The sequence below is a fragment of the Nansenia antarctica genome (genome assembly GCF_963989245.1).
Source record: "Nansenia antarctica genome assembly, chromosome: 9".
Classification (NCBI taxonomy): Eukaryota; Metazoa; Chordata; class Actinopteri; order Argentiniformes; family Microstomatidae; genus Nansenia; species Nansenia antarctica.
In genome coordinates, this window is record NC_137679.1 from 39361761 (window position 1) to 39378508 (window position 16748).

The 16748-nt window shown below is 52.5% G+C and overlaps 1 protein-coding gene across 1 annotated transcript in view; it reads right to left on the reverse strand.

Annotated features, from left to right (window-relative positions):
• Positions 1–9: 9 nt before the first annotated feature.
• Positions 10–16748, reverse strand: part of plekhg4 (pleckstrin homology domain containing, family G (with RhoGef domain) member 4) — a gene marked incomplete at its 3' end in the record, with an annotated part of 103236 nt that continues 86497 nt past the window's right edge. The window contains 12 exon segments of the mRNA XM_080539772.1: positions 10–48; positions 900–1111; positions 1625–1873; positions 2138–2254; positions 2869–3049; positions 3812–3982; positions 4831–5055; positions 5325–5414; positions 6645–6792; positions 6794–6892; positions 13563–14215; positions 14217–14663. Coding sequence (XP_080395898.1) covers positions 10–48; positions 900–1111; positions 1625–1873; positions 2138–2254; positions 2869–3049; positions 3812–3982; positions 4831–5055; positions 5325–5414; positions 6645–6792; positions 6794–6892; positions 13563–14215; positions 14217–14663 — 2631 coding nt within the window.

The window sequence follows — 16748 nt, forward strand, 5'->3', positions numbered from 1 at the left end:
TTACAGGAATCACACTATAGTGGATGGGCCTATGATTTGAGCTGCGTTCTGTAGACGGAGGAGGGAGAGAGGCAGCGGTTATTGAGGCGTTAGAAGGGGGTCGTTAAGGCCTCGTTCAGGCCAGCAGGGTTCAGCCAGTTGGGCACAGAGCAAAGCTTATGGAGATGATCCGACCGGTGCTCCACAATGTTAATATTGATTAAATATCACATTGTCATGTTAGATCAGCGGTTCTCAAACTTCTCCTCGGGCACCCCCAGCCACTCCAAATATTTGATCTGTTCCACCTCCATCTGGGGTGGAACAGATCAAATATGTGGAGAGACTGGGGGTCCCCGAGGAGAGGTTTGAGGACCACTGTGTTAGATCAAACCAAAAGGCAATTAAAAAAAGAAAAAAAACAGCATTCATTGTTATGTTACAAATCATAAGAGCAAGGCAAGGTGTTATGATGAGTGATTTATCATAGAAACGGCTCCTTCAGTGTAGTACTGGAGCTCTCCAGTGGCCTAGGATATCAAAAACGCTTAATCTGGATCAGATCGAACTGGCTGATTTCCCCCCAACACTACTCCAAATCTACCAGATAGATCTGATCCTGGATCAGAGAAAAACAATCAGGATCATTCTGAACTAAATGAAACGTTTTGACCTCCTCCCGGGCCCTGGGGGGTATTCCATCAATGTCGCTAAAGCCGGAAAATCCAGGTTACTTGAGACTTATTAACAAAAATAAGCCTAGATTTTCCTTTAGCGACGTAGATGGAATACCCCCCAGCACAACACCACCTCAGCCCACCTGGGAGGCTCCAGCAGGTATGGTAACTCTGCTCCAGTCACCTGGTGTGTGTGTGTGTGTGTGTGTGTGTGTCTAACGGCCTTCTCCCTCCTCCACTCACCGCTGAAATGTACTGGCTGTTGAAGCGGGGCTTCTCCTCGGCCGGGGGGGCCGCCGAGGGGGATGGGGAGTAGCAGGAGGAGGAGGGCTCGCAGGGGGAGCTGGGCTCCTCAGACAGGCCCTCCTGGAGGTGGCTGGACACACAGCCGCTGTCTGAACCACTGGAGTGACTGCCTGACAGACAGTGGGAGGACGACCCTGAACTCTCTGTGGCTGGAGGGGGGGAAGAGAGGGAGGGATGGGAGAGGGATAGGGGGAATAGGGAGGGATGGGGAGAGGGAGGGATGGGGAGAGGGAGGGATGGGGGGAGGGAGGGATGGGGGGGAGGGATAGAGGGATGGGAGCGATGGGGGGGAGGGATATGGGGGGGGAGAGGGAGGGATGGGGGGGAGAGGGAGGGATGGGGGGGAGAGGGAGGGATGGGGGGGAGAGGGAGGGATGGGGGGGAGAGGGAGGGATGGGGGGGGGGAGAGGGAGGGATGGGGGGGAAAAGAGAGGGATGGGGGGGAATAGGGAGGGAGGGAGAGAGAGGTTATTGTTCTGTGCAGATCTAGTGACCTGGGGAGTATTCCATCAATGTCGCTAAAGGAAAATCCATATCCGTATCAAAATAAGCCTAGATTTTCCTTTAGCGACGTTGCTGGAATACCCCCCCTGTGCTGTTCTATGTTGTCATATCTCTACGTACTCATGGAGGTGTGTTAGGTGCTGTGTTATGTAACATACTCATGGAGGGCTGGCTGCTGGTCTCGTGCTCCAGCTCGTCCTCCTCTATGCAGGGGCTGATGAAGGGTCTCTCCCCTGGCAGACCCCCCAGGCTCTGGCTGCTGTACATGTGCAGGTTGAGGGGTCCCAGCAGGGTGCAGGAGCCCGAGGCCGTGGGGGCCCCCCCGCTGGAGCTGTTAGACACCGGGCGCTTGAAAGGGTTGGAGTGGTCGAACAGAGACACGGCGATGGAGGCTCGCGTCCTGGCTCCTAGGACACACACACACACACACACACGACACATAGCACACACACGGAGACAGACAGACAGACACACGCATGGACACACACGGACACATAACAGAGACACAGGTTAGCCTGTGGTCAAATACTGTAGCTTCATCATGATAGCAGTCAAACATATTGAAACGGAGGAGCCTTTCAGCAGCTGAGGGGTTTTCCCACTAACACACAGAGCTTTACACCAACGACCAGCTGCACTCCCAGGCTGCAGACGTGAGCGGGGCGCCTTACCTCTGCCCTTCATGATGTAGTCGATGGCCCTGTCGTTGATGGCGGCGTCACTGGGTTTGATGTCCAGGAACGGCTTGTTCCCCACACCCATCGACACCATCTCCTGCATCCGGATTTCTGACCACACACACACACACACACACACACACACACACACACACACACACACAGCTAAAAGTCAACAACGGCGCCAACCCCAAAGAGACGCCAACAAGTCAACAACTATGATATAATCTTCACAGAAAACTGGTTGCTCAGCAGAAACGAGATACCGTCTCATTTGCATCCTAAGTGTGTGATGCTGCGCCAGTGGAGGCAGTCAAATGATACCTTAGAGACCGAACTCACACACACACACACACACACACACACACACACACACACACACACACAGAAACACAAACGTGATTATACTGGCTGGATCAGGCCATGAATAAGAGATGATGATGGTGCTGCTGTGGTGTGATGTGGTGTGTAAGAGGAGATGCTGGATCGTGATCAGTGGCGGGTGATGTGTGTGTCTCTTTTTATTTATACACACACACACACACACACACACACACACACACACCTCTGTTTGAGTACACACATGAAGACAACACTGACACACACACACACACACATCTCTGAGAGCCTGATCATCACACACACACACACACACACACCTCTCTCTCTGAGTACACACATGAAGTCAACTCTCTCACACACACACACACACACACTCTCTCTACCTTTGTTCCTGGTGGCCTGCTGCCACAGGATGCGTGCGATGTCGGAGGTCCAGGCGTGTTTGATGTCGACGTTGGCGCACTGCAGGACGTAGGTCTGGTTCTTGGACGTCCTCCGTCTGAACCACACCTCGAACCGCAGGACGTTGTCCCCCGACGTCTCCGTCATCCCCACGTCAGCCGTCTGAGGGGGCGAGAGGAGGAGGGGTGAGGGACAGAGGAGGGGTGAGGGACAGAGGAGGGGTGAGGGACAGAGGAGGGGTGAGGGACAGAGGAGGGGTGAGGGATGAGGAGGGGTGAGGGACAGAGGAGGGGTGAGGGATGAGGAGGGGTGAGGGACAGAGGAGGGGTGAGGGACAGAGGAGGGGTGAGGGATGAGGAGGGGTGAGGGACAGAGGAGGGGTGAGGGACAGAGGAGGGGTGAGGGACTGACTATGAGCTCCATGCATCTCCTGGCTTGACGGGAAGAACGCTGACCCCAGTCCTGGGGTTTCTACATCTGGGATTCATACTGTACAGTGCACTGCTATCCATCTCTTGTATATACCGTACTTGCCATACTGTACCTATCACTATCATGTTTTGCACTATATCACTATTTGCACATCTGGTACTTGTACTCTGCAATGACAATAAAGTTGAATCTAATCTAATCTAACTGCCTCTGTTAAACTAGGAATTTCACGCAATAACAGTCAATCACCTGTTGCGACTACCCCCCCGATTCATTCCCAGAACATCCAGAAACCGAGTGTGCTGTTGTAACCAATGATGTATAGTACATCTATGATTATAGCCCTGATCATAGGTTACCTCTTCCTGCTATGACTGGTGGATAGATGATTCACTTACTTACTTAGTCAAATGTATTTGTTGTAAGTCGTTTTGGACAAAGGGCGTTTGCTAAATGCCAACAAACGTAAATGTAAACGTCATTCAACGGTACCTTGAAGGAGTGTTTGTAGATGTAGACGTCCAGGCCTCCCTCTATGCGTTTGGGCTTGCTGAACAGCACCAGGTCCTCGAACAGGAACACGTGGCGCTGGCACTTCTTCCTGCCGTACCAGATGGTGAACTCATCCTGCCGCACCAGCTGACCCTGCTCCTTCAGGTTCACCTGGGAGGGGACGCCATGTTAGCTACCTCACACTAGAGCCTGCTACCTAGCTACCTCACACTAGACCCTGCTACCTAGCTACCTCACACTAGACCCTGCTACCTAGCTACCTCACACTAGAGCCTGCTACCTAGCTACCTCACACTAGACCCTGCTACCTAGCTACCTCACACTAGAGCCTGCTACCTAGCTACCTCACACTAGACCCTGCTACCTAGCTACCTCACACTACACCCTGCTACCTAGCTACCTCACACTAGAGCCTGCTACCTAGCTACCTCACACTAGAGCCTGCTACCTAGCTACCTCACACTAGAGCCTGCTACCTAGCTACCTCACACTAGAGCCTGCTACCTAGCTACCTCACACTAGACCAGAGGTTCTCAACCCTCTCCTCTGGGACCCCCAGCCGCTCCACATATTTGATCTGTTCCACCACCAGCATAGGGACTATGGTTTGTACTTGATCAGTTGAATCAGGTGAGCTGGTGGTGGAACAGATCAAACATGTGGAGCGGCTGGGGGTCCCCGAGGAGAGGGTTGAGAACCACTGCACTAGACCCTGCTACCTAGCTACCTCACACTACACCCTGCTACCTAGCTACCTCACACTAGACCCTGCTACCTAGCTACCTCACACTACACCCTGCTCCTTCACCTGGGAGGAGACGCCATGTTAGCTACCTCAGGATGTTAGCTACCTCACATTAGACCAAAGGTCGGGATGATGCCTGACAGGAAGAAAGCCGACCTCACCCCAGTCCTGGGATTCTCTAACTGCCTCTGTTAAACTAGGAATTTCAATAAATCCAACTCAATCATTATTATTATTATATTCTACTACTCACGTCACAGTCTCTGATGGCGTCCATGGCCAGCAGGTCGTTGCCGTGGCGCAGCTGGAACTTGACCATCTCTGCGGCGGCGCGCAGGTAGGCCAGCTCCGTCTCCTGGGCCTCCGTCACCTCCTTGATCAGGTCCTTCAGCAGCAGGGCGTACTTACTCATCCTCTGGATGGGCTTCAGCAGGTAGGACGCCAGGTCCATCTTGTCTCCCAGCTCCAGCTGCTTGTTCTGGGAGAGGACAGGGGAGGAGGGTGGGGGTGTTAGAGTTGACTGGAAGACAGATTGAAAGATATTCGAACATACATATAAAATAGATACACACACACCACTAAGGGAGAGAGATTGATTGCATGTGTGTGTGTGTGAGAGAGAATGGGGAGTATGGGGGTGACAGAGTGTGAGTGAGTGAGTGAGTGTGTGTGTGTGTGTGTGTGTGTGTGTGTGTGTGTGTGTGTGTGTGCGCGCGTGCGTGTGTGCGTGTGTGCGCTCCAGCTCACCCTGAAGAAGCTGTTTCCATGGCTGGCCAGCAGAGTGTCAGACTTGGGCTTGTTCTTGCTGTACAGAGCGTACAGGCCGAACTGGTCTTGCTGTGGAAACACAAGAAAAAAGCGATGTTTTCAAAGCCATTCTACTGACACGAGCATTTTACCACACATAATACAACACGCACACACACACACACACACACACACACACACACACACACACACACACACATAATACACCCCTTGTTCTATTAAACATGTACTGTGATTTTTTTTTCCATATCTTTTTTGTTTGTTTTATATGGCAATCATAATAGGTGTCACGGCAAATTGCTTTATAACTTTGTTTTATATTCCTACTAAAAGGAGCAATATCTTTCACAGACATTTACAGCCAGGAATGTGTCCAGTCTAACTCTCTCTGCTGTAGGGCTTCGCTACGACACAGAAGACTTATTCTTCATTTGCTGTTTTAACCGTTTTTTAACAGTGGAAAACTGCTATTAAACCCTTCAAGTGTAAATCTGGAAGTCGGGCCTGGGGGTGAGAGAGGGACCACAGGTATGGAGGTCTGGACCAGGAGAGGAGACCCTGGAGGACACCTGAGCTGAGGCTGACACGCTGGCTACATGTCCCGCTGCTTTGATATCCGCTCTATGTCTCTGGTGTGTACAGTAGGAGAGAGAGAGAGAGAGAGAGAGAGAGAGAGAGAGAGAGAGGGAGAGAGAGAGAGAGAGAGAGAGGGGGAGGGAGAGAGAGAGGGAGGGAGAGAGAGAGAGGGAGAGAGAGAGAGCGTGTGTGTGTGTCTTAATGTGTGTGTGTGTCCTGAAGAATAGCAGGAATATGAGAAGAGCGGGGCTGTGCCAGCGTGGGAACCACCTAGTGAGATGTGAGGTGAGAAAGCGGGTCAGTACCAGGCTTGGGGGTGTTGTCACAGCTGGGTCCATCACATCCCTCACCTACTGTAGGACCTGAACCAGCATGTGTGTGTGTGTGTGTGTGTGTGTGTGTGTGTGTGTGTGTGTGTGTGTGTTCGTGTCCGTATTGCCCAACTTGAGGTGTGTGTTCCTGGAACTTTTATAAATCATTGGGAGCCAGTTTCACAGACAAGGAGGGAGGGAGGGAGAGAGAGAGGGAGAGGGAGGGAGATGGAGGGAGGGAGATGGAGGGAGGGAGAGAGAGAGAGAGAGAGAGAGAGAGAGAGAGGGAGGGAGGGAGAGAGATGGAGAAAGGGAGAGGGAGAGAGAGAGGGAGAGGGAGGGAGAGAGAGAGAGAGAGGGAGAGGGAGAGAGAGAGGGAGAGAGAGGTGGTGGTGGTGTTATGGGGTCTTACGTGTCTCAGGAAGCAGTGGCTGACCCGTAGCGGGTGGTTGCAGCAGCTCTCCAGCTCCCTGAGGAAGTACTGGCTGTGGAAGTCCACCAGCTTCTCCAGGTTCCCGAAGATAACGGACCTCTTCCCCCTCAGGTCCTGGGGCAGGTCCCCGCTCCATCTCTGGGAAGTAGTGCTCGATGATGTAGCGCAGCGAGCGCACGTACTCGCGCTCCGTGGTCACCATCTCGTCCACGATGTGGCGCAGCTTACTGTGGGAGGGGGGGGGGGGAGAAGAGAGATCTGGTTAAGCTGGGCCAGGTGAGACTAGGTCAGGGTGGGCCAGGTGAGACTAGGTGAGATGAGGGGGGTCGTCTGTGATTGGATGAATATACGGAACATGGGAGGATCTGTATATTCATCCAGCCCAAAATACAGGACATCACCGGCTAATACAGGACAGTTGGCAACCCTACAAGTCTTACAAGACACTGCACAGCAAAGATGGGCAAAAATGATTGTATTGTATTGTTTTGCTATACTCTCTCTAGTCAGTGTGGATCTCAGGCCCAGCTAAGGGAACGTAGTGGTAGCCTAAAGTGGTGAATTCACTTACTTAGACAAATGTATTTGTTAGTTTGTTAGTAAGTTGCTTTGGATAAAGGGGGTCTGCTAAATGCCAAAAAAATGTATGTATTGTAAATGACAACATCCCCTAAGCCAAGTGGAGGATGAATCATGTTATTATTGAGACAACACTGCTAGCTGCTGCTGCTGCTAGGAGAAGAGAGGAGATACAACACAGATGTCCAGGGTCCTTCCCAGTCTACCTCCTTAACCCCCCCCCCCCCCCCCCCCAGCCCATCTTACCCCCCCCCCCCCCCCCCCCAGCTCCATCTTTAAACTCTGACATCACACTATCACCACGTCCCTCACGGTAAACAGAGGGAGGGAGGGGAGAAAGAGAGAGAGAGGGAGGGGAGGAGGGAGAAGGAGAGGGTTGAGAGAGAGGGAGGGAGAGAGAGAGGGAGGGAAGGAGGGAGAAGGAGAGGGAGAGGGTTGAGAGAGAGAGAGAGGTCCTTCCAAGTCTAGATAGACAGTCAGACACTTCACACAGCCCTCACCAAAGCTCTGTTCAGTCATAATAGGAAGCAGGACAGGACAGGGACAGACACAGCATTCCTCTCAGGCTGACAGGATGACAGAGACACAAAGCAAAACCAGGAGGAACTGGACCGTAATAATGAAATGTTTTCAATAATTAATAACATCAATAATTCAGTGTATTCAATCCAACACACTTGTTAGGCCCCACCCCCACCTTATCTGCCAGTCTGTTTGTGTGTTTTGGCTGGTGTGTTGACAAGCTCTCAGGCCCAAGTCTCCCTCCAGACAGCCAGTCAGCCAGCCAGACAACCAGCCAGACAACCAGCCAGCCAGTCAGCCAGACAACCAGACAGCCAGCCAGCCAGCCAGTCAACTAGACAACCAACCACCCAGCCAGGCCAGGCCTCTGGGATCTGATGGGGAGGCTAATCTGTCCCTGTCCCAGTGGCAGGGCTCGACAGTGCGACTGTTTTGGTCGCATTTGCGAGTGAATATATTTCTGTGCGACTGTGGAAATACATTCAATCGCACCAGTGCGACTAAAAGACTGCTGAACTACTGTCATGCGCAGTCGAACTTATGTGTATAAGCGATGAGGGAATGAAAACAGTGAACAGAAACGTGTGTCGCAGAAATGCTTCACGCGTGTCCTACAGTATATGCGCTTAAAATGCGCATAATGGGTATATTGGATACAGCTCTCATAGCTAAAGTGCATTTTTACTTTCATTTCTTCCTCTCCTATTATATACTAGTCCTCAAGCCTAAGAGGCACTTTTTTTGTGACGCCAGCTGATGAAACTGTAAACCACTCGCGTGAAACGGCTATATGTATACTTTCAACTTTGTGTTATGGGTTCATTGTTATTGTTTGAGGCTAACGGTAAGTGATACATGGCTTGTAAACATACTTTAATTTTAGGACGTGTTCAAAAGCAAGGGACTGTGTGATCATCTAATTATGTATAGTTATGTGTTTTTAGCATGTTGATGTTCTATCAGCATGTTATGTTATTAAAATACAGTTTAGACGTTCGTAGCGCTGTTTTTTTGTTAGCCGCTAGCTGTTAGCAGCGTTTGCTTCCGGTTTCATGACAGTTTAAACCTATTCATCAGAGCAACGCATCCGGGTACTTTCCCCTCCCGTAATGTCCACGCCCCCTTTTTGGGTGATAGAAGAGTAGAAGTTTGACTGGCGGTCAATGGGAATTTCTGGTCTTTGCTACTTTAATCCGATAAAATAAGAAAACCGTAGTGCTTTTTAGATATTAGGAGCACAAATCCGATGGCCAGTTAGGCAAACTATTATATAGTGTCATTGCCGATCAATGATCGACGAAAATGTATGAAATAGGGGGTTGATTCATCAGAGCAGTCATACGTCATCTCCCTGTCATCAGGCATTTGTAGTTCTTCAGTTGATTTGCCGTGGGGCGTGATCATTCTGATGACAGGGAGATGACGCGCAATTGCTCTGATGAATATGTGCCTGACGTCTAACAACATTCAAATTACTCTAACTTCGACAGCTTTTTTGGATTTCAATGTATGAAAGCTTCATTTGAAAGCTTATGATCTGTACCCGTAGTTCCAATCCACAACACGTCACATTTGAAAGTGTTTATGTAATTCACATTTGAAAGTGTTTTTGGTTTATATATATTTATATTATACAATATACCAGTCATATTCTGGAATGTGTCTACATGTTAAAGTTCCATAAGTATAAGCAAAAATAAAGTAAAGTTTGTAAATAAATAGTAGCATTTAAAAAAAACACGAACCGTAAACCGTGACCCAAAAACCGAGGTTCATACCGAACCGTGGGCCAACTGAAATTAATATTCTTACTTCCCCCTTTACATTGTGTGAGCCGGTTATGATAATTTTGATATGTTATGATTATGATAATTTGTTGTCGTCATACGAAAATGTTATTTTTTCATAGGCAATTTTCATTGTGCTACTGAAATTCTTGGTGTGCTACCAAATTTTTCAACATGGTAGCACAGTGCTACCTGGGGAAAAGGTAAGTGTCAAGCCCTGCCCAGTGGGCTACGTGGCTAATGCTAACGCTAACACCTCTCTATGGGGTCCTGCTCTCTTCCCGCTGGGCACCGACATCACCAACACACACACAGTTTCTCTGCTTTGTCTTTGCCTCTGTGGTGTAAGACCACGGCCCATTGGCCCAGACACAAGCTACTGTCCAACCACAGATACCCCAAGAGACCAAGCAACAAAGAAATGCAAACTCTTCCCTCCCCTCCCTCGCCCTCCCTCCCTCCTCCTCCCCTTCCTCTTCCTTTCTCTTCCCTCTCTCTCCTCCCCTCCCTCCTTCCCCCCTTCCTCCTCCCCCTCCTTCCCTCTCCTCCCCCTCCCTCCCTCCCTTCCGGGGCCAGTGTGCCAGTGCGGGGGGTCTCCCCCCTGGCCCTGTGGTGGGCATGGCCAGTGGCCTGGGTGACAGGAGTGGGGGTGACAGCCTTGCCCCCCCCGGCCAGCCTCCCTGCGGCCAACCCACAGCGCCCCTCAGACACAAAGACCTCCCTCCAACCCCGTCTATCCCCACCGACCTCCCCTTGCCCACCCACCCGCTGGGTACAGCCACACACACACACACACACACACACACACACACACACACACACACACACACTTTTCCCCCGGAGGTCTACGAGGACCAAGCTCCTTTAACATTCTGCATTCACACAGCAGACCTCTGCCACCCCTAACCCCCCTAACCCCTCCCTACCACCCCTAAACCCCCGCCCACCACCCGCTATGTACAGTGCTGAGAGAGCTGTGGAGGGCTTTAGCGTGTGTGTCTGCTAGCTTACACTCCACAGCTACAGTCTAGGGGAGGTTATACACTGCTAATGTCCCCCCAAGAATCCTTTCAGACTCTCTACATGACTCTCTTCTCTCTACACGACTCTCTACTATAGGACTCTACTAGGCTATATGACTCTCTACATGACTCTCTACTATACGACTCTACTACATGACTCTCTTCTCTGTACACAACTCTACTACATGACTCTCTTCTCTGTACACAACTCTACTATATGACTCTCTTCTACATGTCTCTCCATGTCTCTCCACCTGGTTGTGAATCTAGATACTTCTCTGTCTCTCCACCTGGTTCAGAATCTAGATGCTTCTCTGTCCTCTCCACCTGGTTCTGAGTCTAGATGCTTCTCTGTCTCTCCACCTGGTTCAGAATCTAGATGCTTCTCTGTCTCTCCACCTGGTTCAGAATCTAGATGCTTCTCTGTCTCTCCACCTGGTTCAGAATCTAGATGCTTCTCTGTCTCTCCACCTGGTTGTGAATCTAGATGCTTCTCTGTCTCTCCACCTGGTTCAGAATCTAGATGCTTCTCTGTCTCTCCACCTGGTTCAGAATCTAGATGCTTCTCTGTCTCTCCACCTGGTTGTGAATCTAGATGCTTCTCTGTCTCTCCACCTGGTTCTGAGTCTAGATACTTCTCTGTCTCTCCACCTGGTTCAGAATCTAGATGCTTCTCTGTCTCTACACCTGGTTCAGAATCTAGATGCTTCTCTGTCTCTCCACCTGGTTCAGAATCTAGATGCTTCTCTGTCTCTACACCTGGTTCAGAATCTAGATGCTTCTCTGTCTCTACACCTGGTTCAGAATCTAGATGCTTCTCTGTCTCTCCACCTGGTTCAGAATCTAGATGCTTCTCTGTCTCCTCGGTCATCTGCGTTAGTTTATCTCCTCCCTGTGAATCTCAGAAGAGACAACATCTGGCAGCAGCCTCACATCTCCTCACCCCCCCCCCCACCCCCGCTGACCTGACTTATTATGGATGGGCCACGCTCTAATTGGTGTGGAATGGCCTTGCACTGTAAAAATGTGTGTGCGTGCGTGTGTGTGCATGTTTGTGAGAGTGTGTGCATGTGTTTGTGAGTGTGTGTGTGTGTGTGTGTGTGTCTGTGTGTATGTGTCTGTATGTTTGTGAGAGTGTGTGCATGTGTTTGTGTGTGTGTGTGTACATCAAAGGGGCCCTGTGGCTCCCAGGCTGGGTTTGTCATCAGTGTTAGTGGGTCTGTTCTCAGGGGGTCACAGGTGAAGGGGGGGCTGGGGGGGCCAGGGCCCCTCTCCATGGTAAAGCCATTACAGCTTCATCCCATCCCATCACAGCCAGCAGGGCTTAACTACGGGGTCAGGGAGGGAGGGAGGGACACACACTAGCATCACCGCCTGGCCCTCATCTGCCTCTTACACACACACACACACACACACACACACACACACACACACACACACGAAGGCTTTCACACACGACTGTTCTCACTACCATCATACACACCTCACTACCACCACACATACACACACACACACACACACACACACAGCCAGCCACACACACTCACCACAGACATAGGCTAGCAGAGAGAGAGAGAGAGCAGAGAGAGTAAGACACACACATTCACCACAGACATACACTAGCAGAGAGAGAGAGACACACACACACACACACACACACACACACACACACACACACATACACACACACAAACACAGAGACATTTCCATTACATTTTAGACATTTAGCAGATGCCTTTATCCAAAGTGACTTACAATAAGTACATTTGTCTAAGTAAGTGAATCTTCCATACATCCATCACCAGAGAGAGAGATAAAGAGTCATCAGGGAGCCATCAGAGAGACAGAGAGAGAGACAGGGAGAGAGAGAGACAGAGAGAGAGAGAGAGACAGAGACAGAGAGAGACAGAGAGAGCGAGAGAGAGACAGAGAGAGAGAGAGGGGGGAGAGAGAGAGAAAGAGAGGGGGAGAGAGAGAGACAGAGAAAGGGAGAGAGCGAGACAGAGAGAGAGGGAGACAGAGACAGAGACAGAAAGAGAGAGAGAGGGAGAGAGACAGAGACAGAGAGAGAGAGAGAGGCAGATAGAGAGAGAGACAGAGAGAGAGACAGATAGAGAGATTCATCACATGAATGCTGGATGTTCCAGGTAGTTTTCCAGTGTTATGGTTAGGGAGTAGGATTACCTCCATAGCTCAGGATCAGGATAACCATAATACTGTCAGAGAGCAGTCGGCCATCCCTCCATGATGGATGCAGAATAACCAGTGACCCCATGACAGAGGAATCTCTCTCCCTAACCCCAACCCGCTCTGAGAATCTCCCGCCGTAGACAGAACACCTCCGTCTCCTCAGGCTAACACCTTAACTGTCCCCCCCTGAAACCTCTCCGTCCCCTCTAACCCCCCCCCCCCCGCCTCTGAAGAGTTTCTCTACTGTAAATATGTTTTTTTAAATTGTCCGTCTTCTAGCATTGTGACTGCTAATAGCCCCTGGTCCTAGCATAGATTACTTTTCCTTACGAGGACTGATGGATAGATGATTCACTTACTAATGTATGATAGATTGAAGACCTCCATCTCTTCAGGCTACTATCTTAAGTGTCCCTCCTAAATCCCACTACCCCCCCTGTACAGATTCTCTACTATAAATCTATAAATCAATAAATAATAATAATAATACATTAGATTTATATAGCGCTTTTCTAGACACTCAAAGACGCTTTACAAAAGATCGAGTAGTAATAATAAAAAGATAATAAATAATATTCTAGCATTTTAACTGCTAATAGACCCTGGTCCTAGCATAGATCACTTTTTCTTATGATGACTGACCGATAGATGATTCACTTACTTAGACAAATGTATTTGTTGTTGTAAGTCTCTTTGGATAAAGGTTGTCTAATGTCTGCTAAACTTTAGAAAAACAGAAAACAGAGACCACAGAGGACTGACAACACCCCCCCCCCCACCCCTATCCTGGTACCCACCTGCTCTTGGCGCGGGGCTCCGGTGCGGGGCTTCCCGTGGTGCTGGTTCCTCCTCCGGGGGTGCATGGCCCCCCGTCTCCCCCCGACCCCGCCGCGGCCCCCCAGCCGTGGGCGGCCAGGCGGGGGCTGTAGGGCCGGTCCGCCACCTCTGTGCTGCTGACCTCCAGGCCCTTGATGAAGACCCCCGTGTTCCCCCGGCGGGCGGGCTCGCTCAGGGTCCGCTGGCAGGAGGCGTAGCGGGACCCCTCGGGGGTGGGGGGGCAGTCGAAGCTCTGGGTCTTGCGGAGCTGGTGCCTACGGGCGGAGGAGGAGGAGGAGGAGGGGAGGCCCAGGGGGGAGGGGGAGGAGGTGGAGGTGGGGGAGGGGGGTGAGGAGGAGGAGTCCAGGGGGGGCAGGGTGGGGCTGAAGGAGCAGGAGGAGGTGGGGGAGGAGGTGTGGGCCACCTCGGAGGAGGCGCTGCGGGTGAGGAGGTGGCGCTGGGGGGTGTGGGGGGTGTGCTGGGGGGTGAGCCTGTGCTCCAGGCCGTAGAGGGACCCGGAGAGGGAGGGGGAGGGGGAGGACAGGACGCTTCCGTCCCCCCCGCCTCCCACGTCCGTCCGGGGGCTGCAGGGGGAGGAGGCGCTGCTGGAGGTAGAGGACAGCCGGTCCCGCCCCCCCCCACACCCCCGAGAACGCCTTCCTGCAGGAGAAGGACACGCTGGAGCTCCTCTCCCCCCCCCCGCGGCTGTCCCTCGTTGCTCCCCCGCCGTCCGACCTCCGTCTGCTGGGCGTGGCGTCCCCCCCCCCGCCACCCCTCCCACCGTCCGACCCCCCCAGGGTGGTCCGGCGGGTCCTCAGCGCGGCCTCCAGCTTCTTCTCGAACATCTGCCTGGTCTCCTGGCACTTGGACCAGGCGAACTTCCACTGCTTGAGGCCCTGCTCGCTCTTCAGCTCCCCCGCCAGCGTCTTCATCTCCTGGAAGCGGGGGTCCGGGATGGGGGGGTGCTGCCGCCGGTACGCCTCCAGGCAGCCAATCACGCCCTGGCACCGGCCCGCCGCCGTGCAGTCCTCCATGCTGACGCACGCCAGGTGGCGCATGCCCTCCAACGCCCACTCGTACGCCTGAGAGGGAGGGAGAGAGGGAGAACATGGATGAGTCAGTGGTCTTCAAGCGTACACAGATAAAGAGGACATTGAACCCCAGGCCTGGCTGAGGGTGGAGAGAGTAGTAAGTAAAGCTTTATCTATATAGCACCTTTCATACAAGAAATGCAGCTCAAAGTGCTTTACAACAGAGTGGAGAGGGTGGGGAGGGTGGAGCAGTGTGGAGAGGGTGGAGGGGGTGGAGTGGGTGGGGAGGGTGGAGTGGGTGGGGAGGGTGGAGTGGGTGGGGAGGGTGGAGGGGGTGGAGGAGGGTGGAGAGGGTGGGGAGGGTGGAGGGGGTGGAGTGGGTGGGGAGGGTGGAGTGGGTGGAGTGGGTGGGGAGGGTGGTAGGGGGTGGAGGAGGGTGGAGAGGGTGGGGAGGGCCGTGGAGGAGACACGGTGTGGCACTACTGATGAGGCGGACCGGGGCGGCCCACAATGCCTCTGTCTTTCACGCGTGTTAAGAGAGAGGAGACAAGAGAGTCTTTATAGGGAGGGGGGGGGCTGGACGCACTCAGGGACTGAGAGGCAATGATACTCAGAGAGGGTGAAGATGGGTGGACAGAGAGAGAGGGGGAGGGAGGGAGAGAGAGAGAGAGGGAAGGAGAGAGGGAGAGAGGGAAGGAGAGAGAGAGAGAGAGAGAGAGAGAGAGGGGGGGTGGAGGGAGGGAGGGAGGAAAGCCCTCTCCACTCTCAGTTCTTCTTTCATGTAAACAACAAAGGAATTTATAGAGGTGCTGGGAGGTCTAACCCTCACACACACACACGCACACACACACACACACACACACACACACACACACGTACGCACGCTCTTTTATGAACTCTCCCAGTCCCTCTGACCACTCTATCTTCTTCCTGCCAGAACCACACACTAATGACAAACACACACATCATGCCAAGAACACACACACACACACACGCTTGACCTGTCCGTGTCTGTCCACCTCGACAACACACGGCATCACCTTGACGACCGTCCCTAACGACCACCAACTGCCAGTCTGCACAGAACAAACTGCCGCACGAACGCCAAGTCAGACCCGATTGAACTGATCAACGCAGAGTGTGACAAAACTGAGGGCTAATTTCATAATGGGATCAAAGCTCCTTTTTTTCCACAGGGGGATTTCTTATGAACATGACGTCGAAGGGGGTGGGGGTGGGGGGTCTTTACAATTGTAAATCGAGAGACTTTTTTTTCTTTTTTTAATCGCCTCCATTCAGCCAGTCAGCGTCTCCGTCCGCGGAATCACAAACTACTCTCTCTCTCTCTCTCCCTCCCTCTTTCCCTCTCTCTCCCTCCCTCCCTCTCTCCCTCCCTCTCTCTCTAGCGAAGGAGGAATCACCTCAGGACGACCGGACCCTGCCGGGCCCAGGAGAGGCGGGCGTCTCACACAGGAGAGATTAAGGGGAGATCAAACGCTCGCGGCCGAGACCCCGGGGGGGGGAGGGGGGGCGAGGTTCGCTTAGCCTGGCCTGGCGGGATGTGGCGTCCCAGAGACATTCCTCCCTCCTCCTCCCCTCCTCCTCCTCCGTGAAGAGAGAGAGAGAGAAGAGAGGTCTGTTGACACAGAGAGGGTCTTTACTGGGTCTTTTACTGGTGCCATTTTCTCAGGATCCATTCCACACACAGGTCCCTCTCCACCTCCCCCGAAACTGTCACAGACACACACACACACACGCGCACACACGCTCACACGCACACGCGCACACACAGACACACAGAGACACACACACACACGCGCACACACAGACACACAGAGACACAGAGAGACACACACAGAGACACAGAGAGAGACACACACACACACACACACACACACACACACACAGTCCCCTCCTAACACCAGTACGTGACCATAGGAGGAGGGCGAGGGGACACATACCAGTGGCTGAGAGGCCAGGGCACGGAGCCGCTGGAGGTCAGAGGTCATGCACCAGTGACAATGAGGGCTGCTAATGGGTGGCAGGGTGGAGGAGAGAGAGAGAGAGAGAGAGAGAGCAGGGTGGAGGAGAGAGAGAGAGGCAGGGTGGAGGAGAGAGAGAGAGAGGCAGGGTGGA